A 15,839-nucleotide genomic window follows, 5' to 3' on the forward strand; every position below is an offset into this window, starting at 1 on the left:
TACAGTGCCTATCATTGTAGTACTTTAGCCCACTTAATTCATTTGTTGACTTGCTTAGCCTCTGTAGGTTTTGAGTTTTTGACACTGCTTTTGAATTTTCTTTATGTGGAATGTGGGTCTTAACGTTTTTACCCTTAGAAGACTTAAGTAGGGAGCTTTTTATTTTATTTTTTATTTTTTTTAAGATTTTATTTATTTATTCATGAGATACACACAGAGAGAGGCAAAGACACAGGTAGAGGGAGAAGCGGGCTCCATGCAGGGAGCCCGACGTGGGACTCAATCCCGGGTCTCCAGGACCACATCCTGGGCTGAAGGCAGCGCTAAACCACTGAGCCACCTGGGCTGCCCAGGAGGGAGCTTTTTAATGAGAAAGGTTATAGTTCTCAACTGATTCCTGTTCTTGGAAAGCTGAAGTTTCTGGACTTCAAAAATGATTCAAAGAATCAGATAAGGCTATAATGCTTGGTTTTATAATCACTAGTGTTAATCCATTTAAAGATTTTATTTATTTGTTCATGAGAGACACAGAAAAAGAGTGAGGCAGAGACACAGGCAGAGGGAGAAGCAGGCTCCGTGCAGGGAACCTGAAGCGGGACTCGATCCCGGGTCTCCAGGATCATACCCTGGGCCGAAGGCGGGCACTAAACCACTGAGTTACCCAGGGGTCCCAGTGTTAATCCATTTAAATGTAGGATGTAATTTTTATAAATGTCTTCGTACTTTAAGAGTTGATTGTTACATGATTTCACAGTTCTCTTCACAGTTCTCTTATTGCTATATTAGATTTTGTTAACTGTTAGGGCAGTGATATTCTGGTTAATAATGTAGAGTTCCTTAAAAGTTACCATATAGACTACACAAATTTCAGAACTTAAGCTAGACTGCATACACCGGAATTACAACATTTATTAGACAATGGGAAATTTGAACACTGTAAATGATATTAAAGAATGTTAAGTTTTTAAAGGTTTGATCATGGCATTATGATTTGTTTTAAAAAGAAAGAATCTGGTATACCTGCAGGGGCTCCGCGGTTGGGTGCCTCCCAGGTCGTGATCCCGGGATCCGGGATCGAGTCCCGCATTGGCTCCTTGCGAGGAGTCTGCTTCTCCCTCTGCCTGTGTTTTTGCCTTTCTCTCTTAGTCTGTATCCCTCATGAATAAGTAAATAAATCTTTAAAAAAATAAAATAAAAAATAAAAAAGAATCCTTAATTATGTCAGTATATTTACAGAAGAAGTAGTAAGTGGTCTGGGATTTGTTTCAAAATAATATTGAAGGAGAAGAAGTGTGCAGAGGTATAGGTGAAACAAAAATGGCCATGAATTAACAATTGTTGAAGCTAGATGATGGTTTTTAAGCTGGTTTTCGTTATTTTGTATACAACAGGTACTTTAAAATTTCCTGAATAGGAAGTAAGTTAACAAGTAAGTGAATAAGTAAATATAATGCATAATTAATAAAATTCAAGGGACTCCTTTTTTTCCTGATAATTCTTTTTTTTTTTTTTTTAAGATTTTATTTATTCATGAGAGACAGAGAAAGAGAGAGAGAGAGAAAGGCAGAGACACAGGCAGAGGGAGAAGCAGACTCCATGCAGGGAGCCCGATGCGGGACTTGATCCAGGGTCCCCAGGATCACGCCCCAGGCCGAAGGCAGGCGCCCAACCGCTGAGCCACCCAGGGATTCCCCCTTTTTTTTTTTTTTATTTATGATAGTCAGAGAGAGAGAGAGAGAGAGAGAGGCAGAGACACAGGCAGAGGGAGAAGCAGGCTCCGTGCACCAGGAGCCCGACGTGGGATTCGATCCCGGGTCTCCAGGATCGTGCCCTGGGCCAAAGGCAGGCGCCAAACCGCTGCGCCACCCAAGGATCCCCCCTTTTTCCTGATAATTATTAATGAACAATCTTTCAGTACCTTGAGATTGTCATTATGTGCATTTTATTCCTAAAGTATATGAAAGACAATTATTAGAGATACTCAGTTGAAAGCATGTGGAAAAAGTCAGCTTTTTCTTTATTAAACTAGAAAACATATAATTGATAATAAAGATGTAAGTTTGTAATTTCTATCCACAGTTCTAATTGACTTAAGGTTACAAAATGCAAAACAATTAACAATGTTATAAAGCTTGATAAAGATAAATTTTAGTAGTGTTCAAGGAGTTACTAAAACAACAAAGCAAGTTTTATTAAATACGAATATTACCTGTTTTATTTCAAGGAATTTTGAACATCTTATACCTGATGCTCCTGAACTCATACATGATTTTCTGGTGAATGAGAAGGATGCAAGTTGCAAAAGGAATGCATTTATGATGCTAATTCATGCAGATCAGGTAAAGTAGTTTTTTATATGACTGTATTCAAATGAGAATTAAAAGTACATAGGCCTAATCAAGTTTTATTTAGTCCATGATTTTGCTTATACTACAAGTGTTTGTATAGTTTTTTTTTTTAGATTTTTGAACTTAATTTGTATAAAATAGTTTTTTCTTAACCCTTCTTCAGACAATTGCTTATGTATATACTTTATTTTTAGTAAACATCTGAGAAATAGTTAATGGCCACTTGACAGTTTCTCCAGATTGAAATTATTATGGCTATATTTTGTGGCACTCTATTTTGGGGTTTGAGCCTGATTATCCTTCTGTTGGTATAGGTCTAAAGTTGTTTAGTAGAGAAAAATAGTAGCATTGTATAGGGTTCACCCTGAGCTGTGTCTGTGAAAGAAGCATAGTCTTCAGTGTAGGTGTGTATCCTTACTAGACTCTTCAGATTTCATAAGTCAGTGTCAACTCTACATCCAGCTCTTGTTGTTGCTTAAAATGTATGCATCAACTGGTGGGGTAGCAGTGAATCTGCATACTTTGGTGGCATATTATCCTGAAATTTTTGCTATCCAATATTCTCAAAATGTGGGAAATAATATGCATGAAGACTGAAAGATATGGAATCTATCCATTTTTCTGAAATTTAGATGCTGTCATTTTGTGTGTGTGAACAAGATGATAAGAAAGCTGCTTATTTGGGCCAGAATGTTTTGTTCTCTTGTACAATTGGTATTATTGACCTATATATTTAATACTATGCTGTTTACCCACGGGGGGGGGGGCATAATCAGAAAAAGGTCAATAAAATTTCCTGATACTTTTTCTGTAGAGATATTGTTGAGATCATAGTTTTTTTATATCACAGCATTCAGTATATGAGAATCGTTGAGATTTTTCTTTTAGGTCTTAGAAGTAGGAATAACCATGCTCCTAAATAGCTGGTTTGTTTTGGTTGTATGGGTTCTCTGAATCATGTAACACAGTGTTTTTCTCTTCAGTTTAGCTGCTAGAAAATTCATACCCCAGATTTGTGGCCCATTTCTAGAATATGTATTGGACTTTCTTACATGTATATGTTAACCTTCTTTTTTTCCTTCATTTGATTTTTCTTTGCCCTCATTTCCACATTCATTTTATATTCAATTGTGTATTTTTTTTAAGGTTGCACTGACTAAGTCCTTTTGTTGAATGAGGTGGAATTTGATAAATATATTTTTGTTTTCTTAGGATCGAGCTTTGGATTACCTAAGTACTTGCATTGATCAGGTTCACACATTTGGAGACATTCTTCAGTTGGTTATTGTTGAACTAATTTATAAGGTAAGACTAATCTATAATGGATAAAATATACTTTAAGAGTTGTCTCTTTCGGGAATGCTGCTTAATTGTTGGGGTAATATGTTTTAGTAATAGAAATATATGTGTATATTTTTTAAGATTGATTGATTGATGAGAGAGAACACAAGCAGGGAGGGGCAGAGGGAGAGGAAGAAGCAGATTCCCTGCTGAGGAAGGAGCCTGACATGGGGCTTAGTCCCTGGACTCCGGGATCATGACCTGAGCTGAAGACAGATGCTTAACTAGCTGAGCCACCCAGGCACCCCAGTAGAAGAAATATTTTGTAGCATAGTCTATGAAAGTCTTTTAAAAATTTTTTCATTTGATTTATTGTGTTTTCCAAACACTTCCTATTTTTCTAAACCTCTATAAAGAAGTCTATTAAAAACTCATGCTTTGACCTAATACAGCAGTAGAGAAATCATCCTGCACTATTTAGTAACTGAATTGATTATTAATCAGGCTTTGGAATAAAATTTAAGATTTGAGTATGTACCAGACTACTTTGGAAATCTATAAAGAAATCAGAAAACTTTTAAATACTTTCTTTGTTCCTTGTTTGTAAAAGAGAATAGACTTAAAAATGTCAAAATGACATTGTTGGCCATTGACCAATAGGAAATCTAAAACTAGATAAGAGATTTGGATTTTAAAATGGAGTGTTTTATTGGCAACATTTAAATTTGTTAAATCCTTTGAAAGGATTGATTGCATCTTAATTTTCTGATAAAAGATAAAATAACATCCAGTTTTGCTATTGATAACCATGGGAGACCAACAAAAATATACATCAGGACTGACTTTACTAAATAGAAGAATATTGACCAAAAAAAAAAAAAAGACGAAGAATATTGACAAAGTACCACAGCAGACACTGCTGATTACAGCTCTCTTTGATTTTGAGAGATAAGGGCCCTTTTCAACATAGGGTACCAGTCATTTGGATTTGGCATTCAAGATGAAACTAGAACTGTAAATATATAGTTCCTTTTAATTCATTGTATGGTTTAGAGATGCTGCTGAGGCTCTCAAAAATAGGGATTCTCTGCTATTCAGAGACTTCTTTGTCTAGCAGGGTCCAGTTATTTGCAAGAGCGAATAGCTTTTGAGTCATGCCTGAATAAGAGAGATTTGACTATATATATTAGAGGAAAATCTGACATAAAAACCAATTTCAGGAAAAAAATAAGGAATGTTTGCTTCATAGGTAAAGATATTAAAATATTTTTTGGATAGCATAGAATATTTTAGTTGTTTCCAAAGTACTGAATATGGTTCCAGATAAATAAGTAGTAGTACTTGAAAAAGGGGTTATCTTTCTTGCCTTTAGAATGGGTATTTTCCTTTTTTTGGGGGGGGAGGCGATATTTTCCTTTTATTAGCCATTGAGATTGATAGCTATCATGTTTCCTTTTTTGACATGATATCCAGAATAAAAATTTAGGACCAATTTTTTTTTCTTTAAAGATTTTATGTATTTATTCATGATAGACACAGAAAGAGAGGCAAAGACCCAGGCAGTGGGAGGAGAAGCAGGCCATTCAAGGAGCCTGTTGTGGGACTTGATCCTGGAAATCCAGGATCATGCCCTGAGCCAAAGGCAGACACTCAACCGTTGAGCCACCCAGGCGTCCCTAGGACCAAATTTAATATCCTATCACAATATCCATATTAATGCACTTGGTTAATGAGTTATCCTTGATTTTGTTTCTTTACATTTTCTTATTCTATTTCATTTGTATATAGTCTGCATTCTTTTATTATAAGCCATTAGAAAATCTTTTGTGAAATAATATTAATTATGATTGAATGAATAAATGAGTAGCTGTAACAGCTGTCTGAAGTAAAACCTGTTTCTTCCTGAAATTACCAGTCACAGTGTCTAATGTCATGTTGGCTGACATCTTCAGATGCCTTATAACATTATTCTTCACTTTCAAATTAAGAAAACTAGCATCCCAAAAGCTGACATCTATAAAAAAATCTGTTTGAAAGCAAGTGTCCCTGAAATCCATTGAAACCTAGATGTTTTCTTCTCCAGGTCTGTCATGCTAATCCATCAGAAAGGGCTCGTTTCATTCGCTGCATCTATAACTTATTACAGTCGTCTAGCCCTGCCGTAAAATATGAAGCTGCTGGAACATTAGTGACACTCTCTAGTGCGCCTACTGCAATCAAGGTACTGCTTATTTCATTTAGTTCATTCAGTTAGATGATAGATATGCTATTTTAGCACTTGTGACTTATTTTTTTATTTTATATTTTGTTCTCTTTTTAAAAAAAATTCATTTATTTGCTTGAGACAGATAGAATGTGGGGGACGGGAGAGGCAGAAGGAGAGAGAGTGAGAATCTCAAACAGGCTCTTCCAGAAGTGTGGAGCCCAATGTAGGGCTCAGTCCCAGGGCCCCGAGATCATAACCTGAGCCAAAACCAAGAGTCAGACACTTAACTGTCTGAGCTACCTGGGTGCCCCAGCACTTATGATTTAGTGACATTGCAGTTTACTATGTGATTACATGGCATTACGTGGCACAGAAATAACAATTTATAAATTTTGTGATATTATTGGATTCTTTACATAGTCCAATCTTTTTTCTTTTTTTTTTTATTTTTTTTAAAATTTTTTTTTTTTAATTTTTATTTATTTATGATAGTCACATAGAATGAGAGAGAGGCAGAGACACAGGCAGAGGGAGAAGCAGGCTCCATGCACCAGGAGCCCGACGTGGGATTCGATCCCGGGTCTCCAGGATCGCGCCCTGGGCCAAAGGCAGGCGCCAAACCGCTGCGCCACCCAGGGATCCCCTTAATTTTTATTTATTTATGATAGTCACACAGAATGAGAGAGAGAGAGAGGCAGAGACATAGGCAGAGGGAGAAGCAGGCTCCATGCACCGGGAGCCCGACATGGGATTCGATCCCGAGTCTCCAGGATCGCGCCCTGGGCCAAAGGCAGGCGCTAAACCGCTGCGCCACCCAGGGATCCCACATTTCTAGTTTCTAGAGAATGATACTGATATATTTTTTTAAGATTTTATTTATTTATTCATGAGAGACACAGAGAGAAAGAGAGGCAGAGACATAGGCAGAGGGAGAAGCAGGCTCCACGCGAGAAGCCTGACGCAGGGCTCAATTCCGTGTCTACAGGATCACGCCCCAGGCCAAAGGCAGGTGCCAAACCGCTGAGCCACCAAGGGATCCCCCTGATACTGATATTTTAAGATCTCTCCCCATACTTTAATTATATTAGAACCCAGATCTGAGAAAATGAACTTTGGATCCTACATGATGGATCCTAAAAAAGATTATAGTGCATATTTTCAATACTGGGATACTGCTTTCTTTTCTATAATTTACTGTATCAACTGCATGAGGAACCCCTAATATATTCAGAGAATGAATAGTTTATAAAGCCAGCTTGTAGGAGACTTGATTGCTTTACCTGCCAATACTTAGAAAAAATTGCTTTACCTTTTTTATTTTGAAATAATTTTAGGCTTACAGAACAGCAAAACAGTAAAAGTTGTAAAAATAGGACAAAGTTCTCATCACCCTTCCCCAGCTTCCTGTCATGTTTGTGTCTTACAGTCTTACATAGCAATTGTATAATTGTCAAAATTAAGAAATTACCATTGGAACAATATGAATATTGTTAACTAAACTATAGACTTTATTTGAATTCCACCAATTTCATCACTAATCTCCTTTTTTTGTACCAGAATTCCATCCAGGATCCCACGTTACATTTAGTTGTCATGTGTTAGTGTCCTCTAATCTGTGACACTTCCCCAGGCCTTTCCTTGTTTTTAATGACCGTATACTTTTGAGGAATTCTAGGTCAGTTTGCTTGTAAAATTTGAATTTGAATTTGTCTGATGTTTTCTCACAATTAGATTGAGGTCATACATTTTGGGGAAGAATATTGTGGAAGTGCTGAACCTTTCTCAATGTGTTATATCAAGGAGTACATGATGTTGGGATACTTTAGTGATGTTAACCTTGATCAGTTGGTTAAGGTGGTACTTGCTGGGTTTCTCCACTGTTGAGTTATTATTTATTTATTGTTGAGTTGTTACTTTTGTAATTAGTAAATAACATGGGAAGATACTTTTTTTTTTTTTTTAAGATTTTATTTATTTATCCATGAGAGACACAGGCAGAGAGAGAAACAGGCTCCCTGCAGGGAGCCTGTTGTGGGACTCCATCCCGGGACCCCAGGATCACACCCTGGGCCGAAGGCAGGTGCTAAACCACTGAGCCACCCAGGGATCCCAGGAAGATACTTTGAAACTGCAAATATCCTATTTTTCCTCAAACTTAAACCAACTAAATTTAACATTTCTGTACAGCAATTATTAATGTGATATTCTAATGGTGACTTTCTGTTTCCCTCATTCTACATTTATTAACTGGAGTACTGCAAGGAAGAGTTGTCCCCTTTTCTGCCCACTCTCCCTCCTTTTCTTTCTTCGTATTAGTATGGCTACTTTCCTATGTGTTATAATCATTATCATTACTTCTTTTATCAATCATATTATTCCAGTTTTGGTCACTGGGAGCTCTTTCATGTTTGCTGCTTTGTATTCTGCTTTTAATGAGTCAGGGTCATCTTTATAGTCTTGATTTTTCTCTGCTGTAATTCAGGTGTGTTAGACTATGCACCTAAACTAAAAGATCCTCAATAGCTATATTTTTGGGGATACTCTGCTTTTTTCTGCCTTGTTTCTTAGTTTCAGTCCTTATTTTTTGACTGTTAATATTTCTGCTTATAGCAGCCGCTTTTCTTCCTTCTAATATGTGATGCTTCTTAACTTTTTTAATCTTGAAAATAATGAGATTTGTTAGAATTTAGGGAATAGAGGGACACATTCCTTTGGGAAACTTTTAGAGCAGGAGTAATGAATGTATTTTGGCTTCTTTGGGGGCTTTTTTTTTTTTTTCTTATATGCAGATTCTGTGTTTAAGATGGATGATGTTCAGGCAGCCCTGGTGGTGCAGCGGTTTAGTGCCTGCAGCCCAGGGTGTGATCCTGGAGACCCGGGATCGAGTCCCACATCGGGCTCCCTGCATGGGGCCTGCTTCTCCCTCTGCCTGTGTCTCTGCCTCTCTCTTGCTCTGTGTCTCTCATGAATAAATAAAAAATTAAAAAAAATCTTAAAAAAAAAAAAAAGATGGATGATGTTCTTAAAGTGTGTTTCTTTTTTTTATATAGGCTGCTGCTCAGTGTTACATTGATTTAATTATTAAGGAGAGTGACAACAACGTCAAGCTCATAGTTCTGGATCGATTGATAGAGTTAAAAGAGCATCCTGCTCATGAACGAGTACTACAGGTAAATACTAGCTGAAAGAAAGAAATCCTGAGTAAAATCCTTTTCAAATTGAGGTAATGCTCAAGCCTTGCTATCTTGGTTAACCTAAATTCTTGGGGATTGGGCAGTTTAAATTCTGGTCAACTAAAGTGTACCATTAAATGATATTAATGGTGTAATACTATTTTGGGGTATTGTCTTTGCCATAAAAAAAATTTGATGTGAATTAATATTTTATCTTACATCTTTTCTATTTGTACTACATTTGATATTCTCACCAATAGAGATATATTAATTGGAATTTGAATATAATTTATAGTTTTTGAAAAATAATTTTTCAAATTATTGAAAGGATAAAAGATATTGAATTCTATAGAATTATCAGCATACCTATGTAATCCATGAGAATAATGATTGTTATAAAGCCCCATGATAGCTAAATTCAATGCTGTTCTGGACTAGAGCAACACCAAAAAATATGCTCTACAGGACATTATTAGGACACTTGGATAAATGTGATTTATAGACTGTATATTAGTTAATATTGTTACCACTGTTCTCTGAATTTGATAATTTTATTATGGTTATATAAGAGTCTATCCTTATTCTTGGGAGGTGTACACTAAAATATTCAGGTGTAGAGGGAGTTTGATAAAGTATATGGTGTATGCAGCAACATATTAACTAGTGAGCATATGTGAAAGTTATACAGGAATTAATTTTTCAAACTGTTTTATCAGCTAAATTTTTTAATTTTTTAATTTATATATATCTTTTTAAAGATTTATTTATTTATTCATGAGAGACAGGCAGAGACATAGGCAGAGGGAGAAGTAGGTTCCCTGCAAGGAGTCGGATGTGGGACTCGATCCCAGACCCCAGGATCGCACTCTAAGTGAAAAGCAGATGCTCAAATGCTGAGCCACCCAGGCGCCCCGCTAAATTTTTTTTATTATTAATTAAAAATTTTTAAAAGATTTTATTTATTTATTCATGAGAGACACAGAGAGAGAGATAGAGGCAGAGACACAGGCAGAGGGAGAAGCAGGCTCCATGCAGGGAGCCTGACATGGGACTCGATCCGGGGTCTCTAGGATCAGGCTCTGGGCTAAAGGCAGTGCTAAACCGCTGAGCCACCCAGACTGCCCTAAATTTTTTTCAAATAAAGTTTTAAAGAAGTAAGATCATTTGTAAATGAGTTTTGCTATATTTTAAAATCCTTATCTGCCAGAGTGGTTCTTTTTTAAAGTATGTGCTATTAGAACATTACATTTCCTTGCAGAGTAATAATAACGTTAGCACACTTAATGAAATTAATAGTTTCTTTTCTTTTAAGGTTTTATTTATTCATGAGAGACAGAGAGAGAGAGGCAGAGACACAGGCAGAGAGAGAAGCAGGCTCCATGCAGGGAGCCTGATGTGGGACTTGATCCTGAGACTTCAGGATTATGCCCTGAGCCAAAGGCAGGCACTAAACCTCTGAGCCACCTAGGGATCCCCAAATTAATAGTTTCTTAATGTTATCCAATACCAACACCAAAGTCAGATTTTCCCAGATGTCCCTGACATATCCTCTTTGTTTGGCTTGTCCATTTCATGACATGGTCTTATTGACAAGACCAGACCAATTGTCCTGTAAGATGCCCTTCCTTACAGATTAGTTTCTGGTAGTGTTGTTTAGTTTCTTTCACTGATTTCTGAATTTTCTATAAACTGTAAGTTTGATCTAAAGCTTGATAGAGTCACAGTAACAGTTGTAATTTGAATGCATCATATGTGATATTACATACTTCATTGCATTACACCAAGATACCCAAAATACCTGGTTCTTCCAGCACTGGTGATTTTATTATTGATGAAAGAATTAAGGTGATGATGATGGTCAGAACCCTCCATCCTGTGGTTAAGATGTTTTCCTCTTAATATTGTTGTTAATTCTGGATTTTTCATTCTTTCTTAGGATCTTGTTATGGACATCTTGAGAGTATTGAGCACACCAGACTTAGAAGTACGCAAGAAAACTTTGCAGTTAGCACTGGATCTCGTCTCTTCTAGGAATGTTGAAGAGGTAAAACAAAACTCTGACAGCACTGTTGTAAGCTGCCAGGCCAAACATGGTATAATTCCAATTTATTTTTACTTTGTTCTCTAGCTGGTTATTGTTCTGAAGAAGGAAGTGATTAAAACAAATAATGTGTCTGAGCATGAAGATACTGACAAATATAGACAGCTCCTTGTGAGAACATTGCATTCCTGTTCTGTCCGATTTCCAGATATGGCTGCAAATGTTATTCCTGTGGTATGTAATTCTGATGACTTTAATTTTGAAATTCTCTAAAAGAATAGAAAGTTATTTAGCAGTTAAACTGTCTAGTAGAATCACTAAATCTTGTGGTCGAAAGGGATCTTTATTTCACTCTTAAGCTCAGAAAGATAAGGACTCTGACTTCTTTCTACATCTTCAAAGAAGCAAACACACAAACACATAATAACAAAAATACCTCCACATATTATTATAACTGATGTTTGTTACAGTTACCTATGGTAGAATTATGCTATGTTGCAACTGTATTTCTTTCAATAGTTTTTTTTTTCTTTCAATAGTTTTACCTCTTTATTTTTATTATTATTATTTTTTTTAGTTTTACCTCTTTAAAGTTGAAGGATTTAGTTACAGGAAAAATATATGTACCTAGAATCATTGACTTCTGTCACTGTCAAATAAATGAAATATGTTATTATTAGAAATTTTGTCTTTGAACTTAATATTTTCTCTGAAATGATTTTTAGTTATAATTTAGGAGTATCCAGTTAACTTATTTTGAGTCATGTATTTTTTTTTTTTAAGATTTTATTTATTTATTCATGAGAGATAGAGAGAGAGAGAGGGAGGGAGAGGGAGGGAGAGGCAGAGACACAGGCAGGGGGAGAAGCAGGCTCCATGCAGGGAGTCCCGGGTCTCCAGGATCAGGCCCTGGGCCGAAGGTGGCGCTAAACTGCTGAGCCACCCGGGCTGCCCCTTGAGTTGTGTATTTCCAGCTTTGGGGTTTTTGTTTTGTTTTGTTTTGTTTTAAAGATTTTATTTATTTATGAGAGACACATAGAAGCAGACACAGCAGAGGGAGAAGCAGGCTCCCTGTGGGGACCCCAGAGGGGGACTTGATCTCAGCCAAAGACACTCAACCACTGAGCCACCCAGGTGCCCCTCCAGCTTTTGTTTTATTAGTGACTGTTTTTGTAGTAAAGTTGGCTATCCGAAACCCAGAAAAGACATTGTGACTTTGTTTATATAACAGAGCTTGTGTCTTATATTTTGTTATAGCTTTTAAAATTATTACATTCTGGAGGCAACCCCAGTGGCCCAATGGTTTAGCACCACCTTTGGCTCAGGGCATGATCCTGGAGGCCCGAGATTGAGACCCATGTCGGGCTCCCTGCATGGAGCCTGCTTCTCCCTCTCCCTGTGTGTCTGCCTCTCTCTCTCTCTCTTTGTGTGTGTCTCTCATGAGTAAATAAATAAAATCTTAAAAAAAAATTACATTCTTTGTGAATTTGTTTACTTCTTAAAACTTAGATAATTTTCTTTCTGAAAATAATAGTTATGGATGCTTGGGTGGCTCAGTCAGTTAAGCGTTCAACTCTTGATTTTGTCTTCGGTTGTGGGATTGAGTGGACTCAGGGCTCAGTGTGGAGTTTGCTTGAGATTCTCTTTCTCCCTCTTCATCTCCCCCCCCCCCCCACATTCACATGCCTGTGCACTCTTGCTCTCTCTCAAATAAATAAATCTTTTTAAAAAACTTATATAACTTATCCTATTTTCCTCTTTTTCCCCCTTTCAGTTAATGGAATTTCTCAGTGACAATAATGAAGCAGCAGCTGCTGATGTCCTGGAGTTTGTTCGTGAAGCCATTCAGCGCTTTGATAACCTGAGAATGCTTATTGTTGAGAAGATGCTTGAAGTCTTTCATGCTATTAAATCTGTCAAGTAGGTCTAAAATCTGTTTAAATGTAGGGTCAAGCATTGTACTAGAGTCTATTTTTAAAGGATCAGTTGATAGAAAATGTAAAGGAGAAGAATTGAATCAAGACACTAAAGCCAAAATAAGGATTACAGTAAACATCACCTCACCCTCACCCTCGGTAAATCCATAATCTATGGGTGAAAATTTGTTTTTTTATATGTGATTTAGCTAAGTTTCTTTATCCTTATTTCTTCTAAAACAGGGTGAATCCTAAAATGACTGATGAACATATTTTTAAAGTATATCACTTTTTGGATATCATTATTTTTGTCCCCCGTTAGCATTTACTAAAATGAGGAATTGAAAATGCAGCCTAAATCTGACATTGTGCATTCCCTTAAATAGCCTTTGCTAATGAGAAAGGACTATTGCATCCAAATTTTGCTTCATTTAAAGCATCTGATGGATACAGTATAATAGACTTGCATCATATCTGCTTGGATAGAAAAGAAAGGACCACTGTAAATTGTTTTTATGGTATGAAGTATTGATATTTATGGAAGTGAAAAAGATTTGCTTCCTTCATGAGAAAAAAAATCATACCAAAGTTTTGTCTTTAATGGCCATCATTTTAGAGCTTTAGTTTCTAAAATATTTTCTAAATCAATTTAATAAAAATCTTAAGGCAAAATAACTGAAGACTATTCAGTTTAACATTTTTAACTAGAGAGTTGTTGCTTTCTTAATGTTTTTTGGAGTTTTTAAATTACTGATCCTTTGCATTCCTTCCTTGTCCATTTTTCTGTTCAGCATCTTGTCTTTTCTTTCCAGTGACTACAAATAAAAGTGAATTACTTTTTTACACCAAAGTAACACATTTTTTATAGTAATAAGTGATAAAATATACCTTAACTCTCTCCTAAATGGAGGGTACCACCTTTCTGGGAGATGTTTTGGTATTTTTTTTTAAATTTTATTTATTTATTCATGAGAGACACACAGAGAGAGAGAGAGGCTCAGAGAGACAGGCAGAGGGAGAAGCAGGCTCCATGCAGGGAGCCCGACATGGGACTCAATCCCGGGTCTCCAGGATCATGCCCTGGGCTGATGGTGGTGCTAAACCGCTGAGCCACTCGGGGTGCCTGTATTTTATTTTTACTGATGAGTTTACCAATTTTAAAGTGTTCCTGATAATAATAATGGGTGAGAATACTTATTTTCCTTTGAATCCTTGTGATTTCTGGAGAGTTATATTCTTTCTTAAAATTTCATCCATAGTCCCTGGTTACTGCAGAATCTTATTTTCTTGTTTGAACCTAAATTCACAGAGAAAGATCTCTGCCTGCAGATTTGTTGGCAGTGTTTCAGAACTTGTATTCTTCCCTTAGGATTTACCGAGGAGCATTATGGATCCTGGGAGAATATTGTAGTACCAAGGAAGACATTCAGAGTGTGATGACTGAGGTCCGAAGGTCCCTTGGGGAGGTATGTTTTACTTTAATAAATGTTACTGTATGTGGTGGTTTTTACTTTAGTAAATCAGACTTTTAGGTTGTGGTTTGTTTTCGTGTTTTTATTTAGTAGTGTTGGAGTTAAAAACACTGAAAAATGTGTTTTAATTACCCAGATAATTAAAGCTTAGAAACTGTGGGAAGTTAGGGGCATCCTTTTCCCCTGCATTCAGCTATAACACCCATTCTTTCAGGTAAGATTTTATTGGAACAAAAGGTTATATATCTAAAAAAGTGAAAAAGACTTGTAAAACTCTGTGTTAGCCTATATATTCTGAAAGGAGAATGTTATAGGAACCATGTTAACATTAGACTATTTTTGTACTAAAACTGGCAGTGTGTCCTCGTCCAGACAACCGTATGGTTGAATAGGAAGAACAGTGCTTGTCAGGAGACCTGGGCTGCAGGCTTCCTCTGCCAGTAATTAACTCTGGGACCTTGGATATAAATTTCCTAACCTGATGAGACTTCACGTTTTTCACTTAGGAAATAAAGGAATTGACAAATAATGATCGAAGATTCTTAGAGCTCTTATTGTTAGATGATTGGAATTGAGGAATAAATACAAAGTAGCCATGTGGTTGATGAGGTTATTCTGTACACATAAGTCAGATTTTAGAAAACATTCAGTACACATTTCGAGTAGGTTGCTGTTTTGGTTAGTATTTCAGAGGAAGGGCTAGAGAAGGAGGAGTAAGGCTTAGTGAGGATCTGCTTTGTCTTGGTCACTGTCCCAAGCATTTTCCTTTTTTTAAAAAATTTTCCTATTAAGTAACTTGTATGGATAGATTTAAGATTCCCATTTAAGAGATAAAGAAACTGAGTAGCTTAATTGACTTGCCCAGAACTATTCAATAAGTAACTGGCATCCAACTTGCCCCTATTCTTTTCACTACATCGTCCTGGGAAGGAAAGAAAATTGAATGCAGAGTTGCAAAAATCCCATTGGGGGATTGCTTTTTCCATAGAAATGATTGAATATTTAAATATGATTTTGCTTGCTGTTGATATTATTACTAAATTGGTATTCCCAATTGATTTTTAGATCCCAATCGTAGAGTCGGAAATAAAGAAAGAAGCTGGCGAATTAAAACCTGAGGAGGAAATAACTGTGGGGCCAGTCCAGAAGCTGGTAACTGAGATGGGCACCTACGCAACTCAGAGTGCCCTTAGTAGTTCTAGACCCACGAAGAAAGAGGAAGAAAGGTAATCTGCAGTACCTGGGACCTATCATCTTTTTTCTCTTAATAGTTTACTTTCTTGGACCAAAATGGATCTTTGCCATTTAAGATTCTTGAAAGGAGGATGTTAATTTCTTTCTCCCAGGAATTGTGTTGATGGTTTTAATCATCTCCTTAAAACTGTTTTCATTGAGATAACTA

At 36.6% G+C, this 15,839-nt stretch overlaps 1 protein-coding gene across 2 annotated transcripts in view; it reads left to right on the forward strand.

Annotated features, from left to right (window-relative positions):
- The window catches only part of COPB1 (COPI coat complex subunit beta 1), a 38,897-nt gene that overhangs the window by 7,675 nt on the left and 15,383 nt on the right, over window positions 1–15,839 (forward strand). For both annotated transcript variants that reach the window (XM_055317955.1, XM_055317956.1), the window contains exons 5-13: window positions 2,225–2,339; window positions 3,561–3,653; window positions 5,713–5,850; window positions 8,886–9,005; window positions 10,945–11,052; window positions 11,137–11,283; window positions 12,824–12,969; window positions 14,335–14,431; window positions 15,503–15,663. In XM_055317955.1, coding sequence (XP_055173930.1) covers window positions 2,225–2,339; window positions 3,561–3,653; window positions 5,713–5,850; window positions 8,886–9,005; window positions 10,945–11,052; window positions 11,137–11,283; window positions 12,824–12,969; window positions 14,335–14,431; window positions 15,503–15,663 — 1,125 coding nt within the window. The remainder of the gene's footprint in view (window positions 1–2,224; window positions 2,340–3,560; window positions 3,654–5,712; window positions 5,851–8,885; window positions 9,006–10,944; window positions 11,053–11,136; window positions 11,284–12,823; window positions 12,970–14,334; window positions 14,432–15,502; window positions 15,664–15,839) is intronic.

Source organism: Nyctereutes procyonoides, unplaced genomic scaffold (assembly GCF_905146905.1).
Source record: "Nyctereutes procyonoides isolate TBG_1078 unplaced genomic scaffold, NYPRO_anot_genome, whole genome shotgun sequence".
NCBI classification, from domain to species: domain Eukaryota; kingdom Metazoa; phylum Chordata; class Mammalia; order Carnivora; family Canidae; genus Nyctereutes; species Nyctereutes procyonoides.